Here is a 15,856-nt window from a genome sequence, read left to right on the forward strand (position 1 = left end):
TTCAAGCATACAAAGCTTTAAAAGCGGAATTATACATAATGCAGTATGAGAATTCTTTTGGATCTTCTATACTCTATACAAAAGTTCCTATCAACATATTCAATCCTTACAATGCAACCAGCATACTAAATTTGTACAAGTCAGAACTTTGTGCCTGAAGACTAGCCTTTCCTAGGCAGAAAAATGCAAATGAATAAAACTTCTTTTCATAAAGGCCCTTTATTATCCACAAAGGTAGAAGAGAATGATGTGCAAAATTTCCGTACAATACCTCTGTCTAGAATGGATATGGAACTCCTATATATTACTATAGGCATGTGAAAAACACTGTGAATATGCACAAGCAGAGAAAGATATGCAGAGAATAAGCAGCATTATCCCAGACATGTGAATGAGACATAAGGAGTGAAGATGCATCTAAGATGCCATAAAGATCCATTTCATGAAACGGACAAGTTCACTAAAGGTTTCATCATTGGGCTATGTGCCGTCAGTAAGTTTTGCATCATAAAGATGGAAGAAACTCAATAGGATGCTACAATTGTGGTGAATTTGGAGACTCGCATCAGCAGAATGAAATTTGCAGCATAATCCTAGTGGGATCAGAGCACTGAAATGAACCTTACAATGCTCAGATCGATGCATTCAATGTCATGCAGTAGCGGCTCTACAATTCACAGCTCATTACATACGGACAGAACTGGATGCTCCATTATTGACAATGACCGTTTTTGGCTGAGGCGAGTTTGCAGTTAAGCCCCTCACACTGTACTATCATTGTGATTGCTTGCCATGGTGTCGCTCTAGAGCTATCTCGTATAACGAATGGCACAGTGTGGTGCTCAGCGATGAATGGAGACTCTGTCTCAACAATAATGATCAATGAGAAAGGGTATGGAGGCGATGTGACAATCGTACTGATCCTCCTGTCATTTTGAAGAACCACACAGCTCATCAATGTGGAGTCATGGTTTGGGGTGCCATCAGCATCAACGACAGATCACCTCTAGTACACCTCAGGGGCACATTGACAGCACACTGTTATGTTGATGCAGAACTGTGGTCCTTAGTGCCAACATATTTTCAGAGAGTAGCCAATGCCATTTTTCAGCAGAATAATGTGTGGCCTCACACAGCAAATATCAGCAGGAAAGCTTTGCAAGGTGACCAGGTGATTAAATACCAAGATCTTTCCCCAAGTGAGAATCTGTAGGACACAATTGGATGTCAAGTGAATGGTCTCCCTCAACCTTGTAATGAAGAAGAACACTGCCCTCTGGTCAATACCACGTGATCAACACTACCCAAGGATAGTATTCAAGTACTCAATGAATCAACGTCAAGATGCCATGTTGTGTTAAGAACTATATCGCCCAACGTGAGAGCCCTACTTCTTCCTGTTTATAAGGGCATACAACATGTGCAATTGTTTGAAATGAAAATCGATTGTTCAGAACTTAAAGGGGTTGTCCCGCGGCAGCAAGTGGGTCTATACACTTCTGTATGGCCATATTAATGCACTTTGTAATGTACATTGTGCATTAATTATGAGCCATACAGAAGTTATAAAAAGTTTTATACTTACCTGCTCCGTTGCTAGCGTCCTCGTTCCCATGGTGCGGACTAATTTTCGGCCTCCGATGGCCAAATTAGCCGCGCTTGCGCAGTCCGGGTCTTCTGCTGTCTTCTATGGGGCCGCTCGTGCAGAATGCCGGCTCCGTGTAGCTCCGCCCCGTCACGTGCTGATTCCAGCCAATCAGGAGGCTGGAATCGGCAATGGACCGCACAGAAGCCCTGCGGTCCACGGAGACAGAGGATCCCGGCGGCCATCTTCAGCAGGTGAGTATGAAGACGCCGGACCGCCGGGATTCAGGTAAGCGCTCTCCTGTTTGTTTTTTTAACCCCTGCATCGGGGTTGTCTCGCGCCGAACGGGGGGGGGGGGGGGGTTAAAAAAAAAAAAAAAAAAACCCGTTTCGGCGCGGGACAACCCCTTTAAGTCTCTATTTGTGTGTTGTGTTTTGTCTCACTTCAAGCATTTCTCCATGCTATGGAATTTCATCTATGAGGCAGTGTACGAGAGGCAAGGCATTGTAACTTAAAGTCAAGAAAGACTGGAGATCTCATCCAAGCACAATATTTAATCAAGGTTACGTATTTAGGAGCTGAAAAGCATAAATTTATAACACTTTAATATATATTGAGAATCTTTTTAAATATACATCTTTCTGCTATTATAAGATAGGATTTCAAATTACAGGCCCCAAGCCTGAGCTGCACTACTGCAAATCTTTGATTTTTCCTGTTCTGATTTCTGACTGATGTAGTATAACCATTGGTACTACATGTGGGTTCAAAATAACCAAATATCTCAATACCTGCCACTATTCTAGATAGTTAGGTTATAACGACATCTGTATATATGTAAGCATTGATAAGTCTGGTGACCTCAATCCACCCTGACTACACTGTGACTGACCAGTCTGAATCAGAAAGGTTAGCATCAAGCATCATAGCCCAGCATTAGGCTTTGCGTACGCAACTTCAAGCAAACCTATATTAGCACTGTACATATACAAAATGTTTCTCTCATTGCTAAGGTGTACCCTATCGTTTTCATATATGTTGTTAATAGACAAACCACAGAACCCATAGAAGTCTATACTGTACTTGTGGCATGTTTAAATCATGATGAAGAGGAACATGGCCGTGTGCAGGAGGCCTTAGAGTCATCAGTTTATAAATATTCATCAGTGTGGCTATTATTGCGATTAAGATGGATATCAGAACCAATACGGGAGAAAACTGGTCACCTCTCAGCACAGTTTACTATTGTACTCCGGCACTGTAGATTAGAATCCACCGACTTCATCTACTTTCTACAGGGAATGAATTCCATTAGGCAGCACCGCACCATCTGGATTCATTGCAGAAACACTGATTTACTTTGCTACCTGTTATTACTTCTCACTACAACTGACAACAAATTTGCTTCAACTGTTTCAGTGAAATTAAATCCTAAGAATCCTGCATCGCAACTCCAGACAAACTTCTTCATTGTGAAACACCTGTACAAACACTTGCCGGAAGAAATTAAAGTAATGAGTTGTTAAAGAAATAAAAGATGATAAGCAACAAACAAAACACAACACAACACAACGAATCACTGGTACCAAAAAAAAAAAAATCACTTAGGAACTCATTTGAAAGAAACAGAAACTCTCAACCACAACTAGAGATGAGCGAGTATACTCGCTAAGGCACATTACTCAAGCGAGTAGTGCCTTAGCCGAGTATCTCCCCGCTCGTCTCGAAAGATTCGGGGGCCGGCGCGGGTGACAGGTGAGTTGCGGCGGGGAGCGGGGGAGAGAGAGATATCTCCCCTCCGTTCCTCGCCGCTCCCCCACGCCGGCCCCAAATCTTTAGAGTTAAGCGGGGAGATACTCGGCTTAGTGAGTATACTCGCTCATCTCTAACCGCAACCTGATAAAGTTCTGTAATGACTTATTGTTAATTCACTTAGATTTCTGATTCCTGTTCCCTGTACAGTCACATCCCGACCCCACTGGTTCTTCTCCGTGACTGTGATATCATGTACACCATTCATGTGCTTATCCCCCTTTAATGGCTCTGTTCCAATGCGGACAATGTGATCAATCGTGCAGCACAAAAGGGGCAAGGCTAACATATTGTGCCTGTTGTATTGTGGTAGACCTACTTAAGCCAATCATGTACCCCATGTGAGCAAATCACATGTCCTACATATGGGAGGGCTTTCTTCTGGAGCTATTGCACTTACACCACCTTGCATATACATGTCCTCAAGTGTAACGCGTGGTACTGAAGGAACTAGGGAGTGTATTTGGAGGGTTGAGATACAATTACCGATTCACTACAAAAAAAAAAGTGAGAGAAAACTGCATTTCTGATATACATCTATCATGGAAGTGCTAAACTACAGCAAAGGGCGTGCACCAGCCGTAGAGGGTCATTTAAAAATCACCAAAACACACCGAGGTGTGGAATTGTCTTTATCTCAAGAAAACAAAACTTTAGACCGATTTTGGAAATTTTCAGGTCCCGGAAAATCCCTTCGAAAGATATAAAGAGTTTTGTATATAGAAAGTAAGGAATTTTATAGTAATCATCTACTCTCGCCTATCCTCTGATAGCATTTAGAAATCTTTGGGGATAGTATGAATAGGTGCTTTGTTAGGAAGAAGGGGCTGTGCTGCTTTAATTTTTGCTTTTGGCTGTAAAGATCAATCACGTCTCTAGGACACTCCAAGAAAATACTAAAGTCAGGGCTGCTGTAGAAACTGTCCTGTGGAAGGAACTTATTCAAGATGTACTGCATATGTCAAATGGGCAGTGTTTATAGTCACCTTTACCTTTTGTTCAATGGTATCCGTAGAATTTCTATCATATTTTTAAGAGATCATTTTAATCAACATTCCTACAACTGTTTATCGTTAATCCCTAATATATTTTAAGTAAACTGAATTAAAGTCAATATAGAATAAAACACGGCAAAAATATATAGAGTCTGCTGCATAAAAAAATATAGAAAAAAGCTTTGTAATACTGCGTTCTGTTTACCACAAGTGGATTACGCAATTCCAACCCGCTAGTGTGAACAGAATGGTGTAATCCCATGTAGTTCATTGAACTGCGTATTACCATGGATCATGAGCTAACAGTGTTCTGTTTATAGGTTTTCATGTATTTACGAACATTCTTAATTATATTGATCTGTAGAGCTTGTGGATCCATGTTCAGGGTATTGAAATTGTGTCCTCTCTCCAAGTAGTGACTGATCAGTAAATTACTGTATCCCATAGCTACCAGCAAAAATTGTAGAGCAATTATGTTGCGATTTAATGCCTGCACCCTACTTTAAGGAACCTGCACCAGGTTTATGCAGAATGAACCCCTTCCATGAACCCGAGAAAGGCATGTACTCTGCGCCAATGTACGTTTTAATAATACACATACTTTGAAGGGACACCATTACTACTGAGAGTACAGTAGGGGGTCACTATTGATACTGGGGCCAATATAGGGGACACTATTGCTATTGTGGTCACTGTGAGGATCACTATTACTACTGAGGCTACTGTAGGGGGTCACTATTAATACTGGGACAAGTATAGGGCATTCTATTACTATTGAGGTCACTGTGAGGGTCACTATTACTATTGGGGCCAATATAGGTGAAACTATTACTACTGAGGCCACTCTGCACGTGGCAGCGTACCTCAAGTTGACAGAAGCTGCTTTCACATTGCGCGTGTAATCAGCTGTGAAATTACGTTTGTGTAAATGAGCCCTGATGCATGGACTATTCCCTTTAAACATTTTTAAAACCGTTTTTATTCAGACATGGGTAGAATAAATAAATTACATAGACAATTTACCTCTATGAGCTTTCGTTCATATGAACTGGCCAACTCATCATGATCCACCACGGGCTTTACTTCAGGAAGTATTTCTCCATCAAGGTTTCGAAGGTTTGGGAATGCTACAAAGAAGTGAGATATAACAATTAGTTTGATGTGAAAACACATATATGACACCATAAAAATACAAAATGGCATCTTTTAATATTTCAAAAGATCAACAAAGTAATTTAAGCGTGTGATCGGTCATATATAGTTTTACTACTATTACTAAAGCTACCACTTTACTGAAACAAACAATCTGGTATCCGTGGGATGCATACTGTATAGGTGTCTACTGTCACATCACTAGATTTACAGATGTACTGTACCTGCACTGGAAACAATTAGAGGAGATCAGAAAGTTTACAGCAAAGCAAAGCCAAGTTCAGACGCTCACAATATTGCTACAAAGTCCATACTATGGCAGCAAGATGCCATAACGGAGGCTGGTTCAGTGGAGGGGTTGGATCTTTGTGTATGGAAGGATTCTTTTTCTTTTTACTCTTATGTGTTTATAGCCAGCTCACTATGACTATAAAATACTTCATTTGATAATTAAGAAGAAATATCACGTAGTGTCATCAGTCACTTGAGAAAATAGGGATGAGGAGACCATCATGGAATGGTGATGAAAGTATGCTCTCGACCTCTGTGGTTGATGACCATCATGGTAATGGAGACTACGGTTCCGACAGTCACCAATCTGTGATGCACAGCACCCAGGAGCAGACCGCAGGGTCAACTAATTTTCAGCTCCCCAAATAATGCAATAATGCAAGATGGAGCCAAAATAGCACCATGCATGGCCTAGCATGCCGCAATATATTTCGCTGCCACCACTGACTGTTTCTGACAGGTAGGTCAATCACCTCACTTTCTACCAGCCGGCACCCAAGCAACACATGATGGCGTTCTGGATCTCTTAAAACATTCAAGGATGACTAATAAAGTTTAAAGATTTATTCTAAAAAGGGTTAACAGTGCTTAGGTAAAAATATACACTAGGAGATATTTACAAAAGGGTAAGGAGCATACAAAAACACACAAAGCAGTATGAAAATAAAAAGGAATAAAATAATAAAAATTATTTGAAGTGGTTTCAAATGGTCCTGAGGTGAGGAGCACACGGAACTGGGGACAGTTCTGTATTTAGAAGCAAATCCTGGGTCTGACAATGGAGATGGGAGGAAGATTTCCCCCCCCCACCCCCACCCCCACCCCCCCTTAGTTTAAAAGTCCCTTTGGGTCCCACCTCTGCTGTCCTCCTTATGACATCACCAAAGGCTGGCTAAGTAGATGCGCAGTTCTTCAGGAGCAAAACCTAATTGAATATTTTGGCCATATTTCCCTAGGAGGTACTCCGAGAGAGAAGCTATGGCTGCCATATTTCATATTATGAATTTACCTGCAAGTGGATATAAAACATGATATCTTGCATTCAGCAGAAAAGGCATCACTCTGGACTCATCCAAATAGGGTAATGAAAGCTGATCTCTCCTTTGCTTCCTTGATCAGGGGTATTTGCCAATCAGATCCATGATGGTGATGTACTGGGCACTGGCCAGCTGGTCCAGTAGCTCATTGATGCGGGGCATCAGATAGAAATTGAGTACCGTGATTGCATTCAAATTCCTGTACTCCACGCAGAACCAAGATGCCCATTCCTTCTTGGACTACAGGGGCGGCACATGTGCTTTGGGACTTCTGGATAATGCCCAGATACAGTATCTCGTCAAACTCCTACTTCGCATTCACTTACAACTCAAGGGAAAAATAAGTACGCATGTTGCCTAATTGGAGGGTGGTCCCCAATGTTCACATGGTGAACTGGGTCCTGCTTAGTTTCCCAGTGAAGGTGGATAGGAAGGCGAGCAGCTGGGACCGCTGTTCCTCGGACAGCTGCAGGTTGAATTCTGCATCGTTAATGGATCCACCCACCTGGATTGCGGCTAGCGGATCAATCAGAAGATCTCCCTCACCCTCCGTGGCGCATGCCCCTCGTTCAAGATGAGCCTACATCATGTTTATGTGGAAGACTCACTGTTTTCTTTAGGTGTGATCACTATCATGACAACATAGTTCACATTGGTCCGCTGGTGAACGATGTATGGGCGTTCCCAAGCAGCCTGAAGCTTGCATTGGGTTAGTGGGACTAGGACCCACCTCGTAAGCTCTTTCTCTCGTGTTCTGGTCATACCACTGCTTCTGGCTGGCTTAGGCCTGCTCCATATTCTCATGCACCAGCTGTGTCAATGTCTGCATCTTGTAATGAAGCTGCATGACATAGTCATTGACTGACACTTCAGAGGTGATCAGTTCTCCTTCACAGGATTCCCTCACCAGATCCAGGGGTCTCTGCACCTGCCTTCCATACAAGAGCTGAAAGGGGGAGAATCCCATTGATGCCTGAGGCGCCCATCAGTAAGCAAATAAAAGGTGAGGGAGGTACTGCTCCCAATCATGGCCCTAGGATTTAACCATAACTTAAGCATCTGCATCAAGGTGCCATTGAACTATTCACACAGACCATTAGTCTGTGGGTGATGGGGGCTGGCTACCAGAGCCACTTTTTACAGAGCCACTGCATTAGGCTGAACAGAAACTGGGGCCCATGATCAGTATGTATCTCCCTGGGAAATAGTTAGAAAATATGATCAGGGTTTTGACCACTTTTTCGACCTGCATGGAGGACAGGAACACAGGCTCAGGATACCGGGTGGAATAGTCAACTACGGTCAGGATGTAGCATTTCCCATAGCTGCTGGGAATGGCCATGGTTCTGATCAGATCCACAGCAACCCTCTGTAAAGACTCTCCAAAAATTGCCAAAAGGAACTAAGGAGGCCTTGAGACTGGGCCAAGATTTTCTGTGCTGGAGAGTGGTACTCCGGTCAACTACCAGGTTGGGCATAGCTGTCCTTGAGCCCGCGCTGTACAGTCTGGAACTTTTTGTGGTACATCTCTGGAGTGTGGTTCTACTTGCGGATCAAGGCATCTTTGTTGGCCTCGTAGCTGCAATCCTGCACTCTGGAGAGAGTTGCAAACACCTACAGGGCTTTGCCTCGGAGCTCTGGTGTCAACTACTGACCGCATTGCTGAGAGGGTATCTGGTACTGGCAACAAGTCTTTTTAAACCCCTTTAGAAAAAAAGTGTCCAGGTCCTCATCTTTCTCCATCACAGGGAAGTGGCCTACCCGGAATTTAAATGCTGTTGTAACATTGGACTCACTGCTCTGAGAGGTAGGGTACTGTGTCTGGAATCGGGCTAATTCCAACTGGTGCTTTTTCTCTCTTCATCTTGGCTAACATGCTTCAGCCTCTCATTTTGCACAATGCTCTGCAGCCTCTGCTTGTTGCAACTGAAGAATGAGCTGCAGGTGCAGACTAGGGCTCTCTGTATAGACAAGTCCAAATCCTCCTGAGAGCTGGGGCTGCCTGTATCTCCTGGGGAGGTTGTTCTGGGAACAGAGTCTGCTGCTGGTGTCTTCTGAGAGCTACTGGTGCTCTACATAGATTCCAGGGAATGCTGTTCTGCATCGCGCTCCACCAGTAATCGAACCATCCCTTCTTTGGTCTTGTCCCCTGACTCAAGGTTTCTCTGTGCACAAAGAGTAGCCTGAACCTCCTTGCTCGGTTTCCTGTACGTGGCTGCCATATTCACAACCACTTGACAAACAATACACAGAAAAACATTAAAAGGGGCACTGTCTGGGAGTACTGTATGCCCTTACACAAACAAGCACTGAGTCAGTCCTTGAAAACCTGCAGTAATCCTTGAAAGGAAACTGCCAGCTTTTTAGTGCGAGGAATAATTACTTAAACTTGGCTCTAATCCCTTACATATCTCACCACTTGCCGACAATTTCTCTTGGTAACCAGGTTTATGGGTCGGACAGTCACCAATCTATTACATATGGCACCCAGGAGCAGACCACAGGGTCGACTTAATTCCAGCTTCCCCTGTACTTCAGGAATAAAACACTGATTGCCTATCCTGAGGATGGATCATCGATATTTGATTGGTAGAGTCAGTTTGGACCCTTTCCAATAATCATTCATTAGGTGCTGAACTGCAGTACCAGGCACAGAAGCATTTTGGATGAACCATCGTGCCTGGATAGACAATGGATGGTCCCAGAGGCTGGATACCACCAATTAAATAATCACTGCACTTTGGCTATCACATAAGTTCAAGTTTGATGGATGGGATAACTAGCAAAAATGCAAATGACTAGGATGGCGTTCGGCACTGAAAAATCCCTGTATAGTGTTTGGCACTTGGGGTTTCCCATACTTCTAACTGCTGTCCATTGCATGTTGTCACGGGAGGTTCATCTCTACTAAAAGGAAACACCGAGAGGGACTGCAGAAAGTGGAGATGGGTGTTGTCTCATGCTGCCCATAGTAGTATATGCACACATGTAGGGTGAGAAATAGGGACCTACTGGAGGGAGACAGAAGTAGAACAGACACAGAGAAATAGTGCTGCAGCTATTAGTAACTTTTTACTGTATCAAGGCTACTGAAATCTCATTTATACTGCTCAGTACTGCCATGCAATAGCCTCCATATTGACGTTAAATATCTTGCTCTATCGGTGCAGTATAGGGAGCCATCATAACAGCCAGTCCACACCCACCAGCTCAGGGAAGACTGAGAATTAGTGATATAGCCTGCAGAGGAAAAACTGGTGAAAAATGCAGTCTAGTTGTCAAATAATTGTCAGAAAAAAAAGGGTTATTCCTCATGCTTACATATGGCAGCTCGCTCTAAAAAGTCACCTGAAAAGTATGGGTATGCTTTAGCATTATTGGTCCTTGGGATAGACCTCCATAACTTTTAACTACAGTTCTCAATTAAAAAATACTTTAAGGAAATCTATACAAAAGCTCTTGCCACTTTACTAGGTAGCCCTATAAAGAAAGAGCGAGTAGATAACTGATGAAGTACATTATGTAGATATCTAATGATGTACTTATTCTATACAGTCCGTATTCACATAATACCAAGTTCCTATATTATGGCAGATTATTCAATATATTCCTTTTTCCTGGTTATTCCTATCAGCATTCTTTATGGACTTCATTTGATCAAGGTAGAGAATTCCAGGAAAAAAAAATGTTCCTCCACAATCCGAATTCACAGGGTCGCTGAACTGCAGTCTTGTACATGGCTCGAAGCTACATTATATTTTTGCTCTACAGCTGTTTCTATTAATGTGCTGCTTAAGGGTAAGAAACCCATGGAATTTTGTCTGTCATCAATTAAAATACCCACTGTAAGACACATTCAAGACATGTGGATGAAAATATAATACTAGATCTCTTTGGGATTTGACACCTTCTGGAAGACACTGGAGCCGGAAAAGAAAAAGTGAATATTTTATGTTTATCTGTCTTACAAACTGGCAGTTTCCTTGATGTATAATGGCACACATCCTTTAGGTTCCTTCCGAATGATCCTCTACGTTCGAGCGATACTGTTATGTAAAGAGAAACTACAGCTTTCTTTAGGTTTCCGTAACCCAAAGCCAACTGGTAAACGTGGATCACTGTTCATGGTTGTCACATTTTACAATCCGGTCTTCATTCATATTTTACTTCTCTACCCATCCAAGGGAGGAAATAACATACAACCTGATATACACAGAAGTACATGGGGGTTGTGATAATAATTACTTACCTGGTGTTTTCCATTCCTGCCAGTAACAGGAATGCAAAACTCTAGGTAATTTTTTTTTCCCATAGTTATTCATGTGATAACATCTATATATCTATATCTATATATATATAAAGACGAAAGCCCTCACTGACTCACTCACTGACTCACTGACTCACTCACTGACTGACTCGCCAAAAGTTCTCCAACTTCCCGATGTCGTAGAAACATGAAATTTGGCACACGCATAGATTATCTCCAAAATAGGAAACATAATTGGGTCCCAACTCGATTATTCAATTCTAGCGCAAAAGAATTGGCGTCGAAATTTTACGTACGTAATCTAAATCTGTCACTTTCCAATGTCATAGAAACTTAAAATTTGGCCCGAGCATTGATTATGTCATAAATGGGAAAAGTTAATGGGTCCCAACTCGATTATTCAATTCTATGCGCAAAAGAATTAGCGTCCAAATTATACGTACGGAATCTAATTATCTCACTTTCCGGTGTCATAGAAACGTGAAATTTGGCACGAGCATTGATTATGTCATAAATAGGAAACGCTAATGGGTCCCAACTCCATTATTCAATTCTATGCGCAAAAGAATTAGCGTCCAAATTTTACGTACGGAATCTAATTTTCTCACTTCCCGATGTCATAGAAACAGGAAATTTGGCACGAGCATTGATTATGTCATAAATAGGAAAAGCTAATGGGTCCCAACTCGATTATTTAATTCTATGTGCAAAAGAATTAGCGTCCAAATTTTACGTGTGGAATGTAATTTTTTCACTTTCCGGTGTCATAGAAACGGGAGATTTGGCACGAGCATTGATTATGTCAAATAGGAAAAGTTAATAGGTCCCAACTCGATTATTCAATTCTAAGCGCAAAAGAATTGGCGTCGAAATTTTACGTACGGAATCTAATTTTCTCACTTTCCGGTGTCATAGAAACGGGAAATTTGGCACGAGCATTGATTATGTCATAAATAGGAAACGCTAATGGGTCCCAACTCCATTATTCAATTCTATGCGCAAAAGAATTAGCGTCCAAATTTTACGTACATAATCTAAATCTCTCACTTCCCAATGTCATAGAAACATGAAATTTGGCACGAGCATTGATTATGTCATAAATAGGAAAGGTTAATGGGTCCCATCTCGATTATTCAATTCTATGCGCAAAAGAATTAGCGTCCAAAATTTTACGTACGGAATCTAATTTTCTCACTTTCCGGTGTCATAGAAACGTGAAATTTGGCACGAGCATTGATTATGTCATAAATAGGAAACGTTCATAGGTCCCAACTCGATTATTAAATTCTAGCGCAAAAGAATTAGCGTCCAAATTTTACGTGCGGAATGTAATTTTCTCACTTTCCGGTGTCATAGAAACGGGAAATTTGGCACGAGCATTGATTATGTCATAAATAGGAAACGTTCATAGGTCCCAACTCGATTATTAAATTCTAGCGCAAAAGAATTAGCGTCCAAATTTTACGTGCGGAATGTAATTTTCTCACTTCCCGATGTCATAGAAACAGGAAATTTGGCACGAGCATTGATTATGTCATAAATAGGAAAAGCTAATGGGTCCCAACTCGATTACTTAATTCTATGTGCAAAAGAATTAGCGTCCAAATTTTACGTACGGAATGTAATTTCTTCACTTTCCAGTGTCATAGAAACAGGAAATTTGGCACGAGCATTGATTATGTCATAAATAGGAAAAGCTCATGGGTCCCAACTCGATTATTCAATTCTAAGCGCAAAAGAATTGGCGTCGAAATTTTACGTACGCAATCTAAATTTTCTCACTTTCCGGTGTCATAGAAACGTGAAATTTGGCAGGAGCATTGATTATGTTATAAAGAGGAAAAGCTAATGGGTCCCAACTTGATTATTCAATTCTAGCGCAAAAGAATTGGCGTCGAAATTTTACGTGCGGAATGTAATTTTTTCATTTTCCGGTGTCATAGAAACGGGAAATTTGGCAGGAGCATTGATTATGTCATTAACCCCTTAATGACATGGCCTATTTTGGCGTTGAGGACCAAGCGATTTTTTGGTATTTTTCCATCTCCATTTTTCAAAAGCCATAACTTTTTTATTTTTCCGTCGACGCGGCCGTATAAGGGCTCGTTTTTTGCGTGGCGATCTGTAGTTTTTATCGGTGCCACTTTTGGGTATATAGACAATATCGTAAATTTGTTATTTTTTTTTTTAATGATAACAGGGAGAGAAAACGCATCAATTCTGCCATAGATTTTTTTTTTTTTTTTTTACAGCGTTAATCATGCAGCATAAATGACACACTAAATTTTTTCTGCGGGTCGGTACGGTAACAACGATACCAAAATTGTTATATTTTTTTTAGGTTTTTACACTTTTTTGCAATAAAACCCCCTTTTTTTGGAAATCTTTTTTTTTTCTCTATAGCTGCATTCAAAGTCATGTAACTTTTTTATTTTTCTATGTACGGAGCTCTATGAGGGCTTATTTTTTGCGAGACGAGCTGTAGTTTTTATTGGTACCATTTTGGGAAATGTACGGCTTTTTTGATCACTTTTATTGCATTTTTTGTGAGGCAAAATGCTAAAAATTAGCATTTTGCCTCTGTTTTTTAGCGTTTTTTTTTACGCTTTTTGTCGTACAAAATAGAAAGCGTGTTCAACTTTTTGTACACGTCGTTACGGACGCGTCAATACCAAATATGTGGGGTTTTAGTTTTTTTTTCCCTTTTTTTATGCTAATATTAGAAAAAGCATAAAAAAAGGGGTTTTTTACATTTTTTTTTTACATTTTTCTTTTTTTTACACTTTTCTTTTCTTTTTTTTACACTATTTGAGTCCCTCTGAGGGACTTGCAGCACTATGCCTATGATCGCTGTCATAAGGCATGGCAAAGCTACTGCTCTGCCATGCCTTATCGCTTGTACAGCGATTATAGGCACAGGCAATACAGGACGCCGGTGTCTGGCGTCCTGTTGCCATGGTGACAGGCCGGGCTCTCGCGATAACATCGCGAGTTCCGGCCGGAGACACACAGGGATCGCGATCCCTCTGTGAACTCTTTCCCTGCCGCGATCTACTTAGATCGCGGCAGGGAAGGGGTTAACAGCGGCGGGCGCATCTCCGATGCCCCCCCGCTGTTGGAGCGGGACGCCGGCTGTGACTGACAGCCGGCTCCCGCTGCGGGATAGCGCGGGATCTTATGTGATCCCGCGCTATCTCCAGGACGTACCAGGTACGTCATGTTGCGGGAAGTACCAGGCTGCCATGACGTACCAGGTACGTCCAGGAGCGGGAAGGGGTTAATAGGAAACGCTAATGGGTCCCAACTCCATTATTCAATTCTATGTGCAAAAGAATTAGCGTCCAAATTTTACGTGCGGAATGTAATTTTCTCACTTCCCGATGTCATAGAAACAGGAAATTTGGCACGAGCATTGATTATGTCATAAATAGGAAAAGGTAATGGGTCCCAACTCCATTATTCAATTCTATGCGCAAAAGAATTAGCGTCCAAAATTTTACGTACGGAATCTAATTTTCTCACTTTCCGGTGTCATAGAAACGGGAGATTTGGCACGAGCATTGATTATGTCATAAATAGGAAAAGCTAATGGGTCCCAACACCATTATTCAATTCTAGCGCAAAAGAATTAGCGTCCAAAGTTTACGTACGGAATGTAATTTCTTCACTTTCCGGTGTCATAGAAACAGGAAATTTGGCACGAGCATTGATTATGTCATAAATAGGAAAAGCTAATGGGTCCCAACTCGATTATTCAATTCTAAGCGCAAAAGAATTGGCATCGAAATTTACGTACGGAATCTAATTTTCTCACTTTCCGGTGTCATAGAAACGTGAAATTTGGCAGGAGCATTGATTATGTTATAAAGAGGAAAAGCTAATGGGTCCCAACTCGATTATTCAATTCTAGTGCAAAAGAATTGGCGTCGAAATTTTACGTGCAGAATGTAATTTTTTCACTTTCCGGTGTCATAGAAACGGGAAATTTGGCAGGAGCATTGATTATGTCATAAATAGGAAACGCTAATGGGTCCCAACTCCATTATTTAATTCTATGCGCAAAAGAATTAGCGTCCAAATTTTACGTACGGAATCTAATTTTCTCACTTCCCGATGTCATAGAAACAGGAAATTTGGCACAAGCATTGATTATGTCATAAATAGGAAAAGGTAATGGGTCCCAACTTGATTATTCAATTCTATGCGCAAAAGAGTTAGCGTCCAAATTTTACGTGCGGAATGTAATTTTTTTCACTTTCCGGTGTCATAGAAACAGGAAATTTGGCACGAGCATTGATTATGTCATAAATAGGAAAAGTTAATGGGTCTCAACTTGATTATTCAATTCTATGCGCAAAAGAATTAGTGTCCAAATTTTATGTACGTAATCTATTTCTCTCACTTCCTGATGTCATTTTATATAAAGTAAACGTCACATGGTTACCTCCACGTGGTGTTTCCTGGGCAACGCAAAGAATTATGCAAAATGGTGAACATATGTTTTTCCGGTATCTCTAAAGTAAGCACGACTTCATAAGATTTTCCATGTGAACACCAGATAAACACCAGTACCAAATTAACTCGGGCGAAGCCAGGTATATCAGCTAGTAGTTAATAAAAGGATTTTATATTTCCTCTACAGAAGTCTTTGTGGTTTTTTTGTAAATGCCTGTTAAATGTACACTAGTGTCAAACATGGTTAAATATACAGATTATT

General features: G+C 41.3%; 1 protein-coding gene across 1 annotated transcript in view; it reads right to left on the reverse strand.

The window, feature by feature from the left end:
* Nucleotides 1-15,856, reverse strand: part of SNX29 (sorting nexin 29) — a 433,715-nt gene that overhangs the window by 264,937 nt on the left and 152,922 nt on the right. The window contains exon 15 of the mRNA XM_066576210.1: nucleotides 5,416-5,519. Within this exon, the coding sequence (XP_066432307.1) occupies nucleotides 5,416-5,519 (104 nt within the window). The remainder of the gene's footprint in view (nucleotides 1-5,415; nucleotides 5,520-15,856) is intronic.

Source organism: Eleutherodactylus coqui, chromosome 8 (genome assembly GCF_035609145.1).
Source record: "Eleutherodactylus coqui strain aEleCoq1 chromosome 8, aEleCoq1.hap1, whole genome shotgun sequence".
Taxonomy (NCBI): domain Eukaryota; kingdom Metazoa; phylum Chordata; class Amphibia; order Anura; family Eleutherodactylidae; genus Eleutherodactylus; species Eleutherodactylus coqui.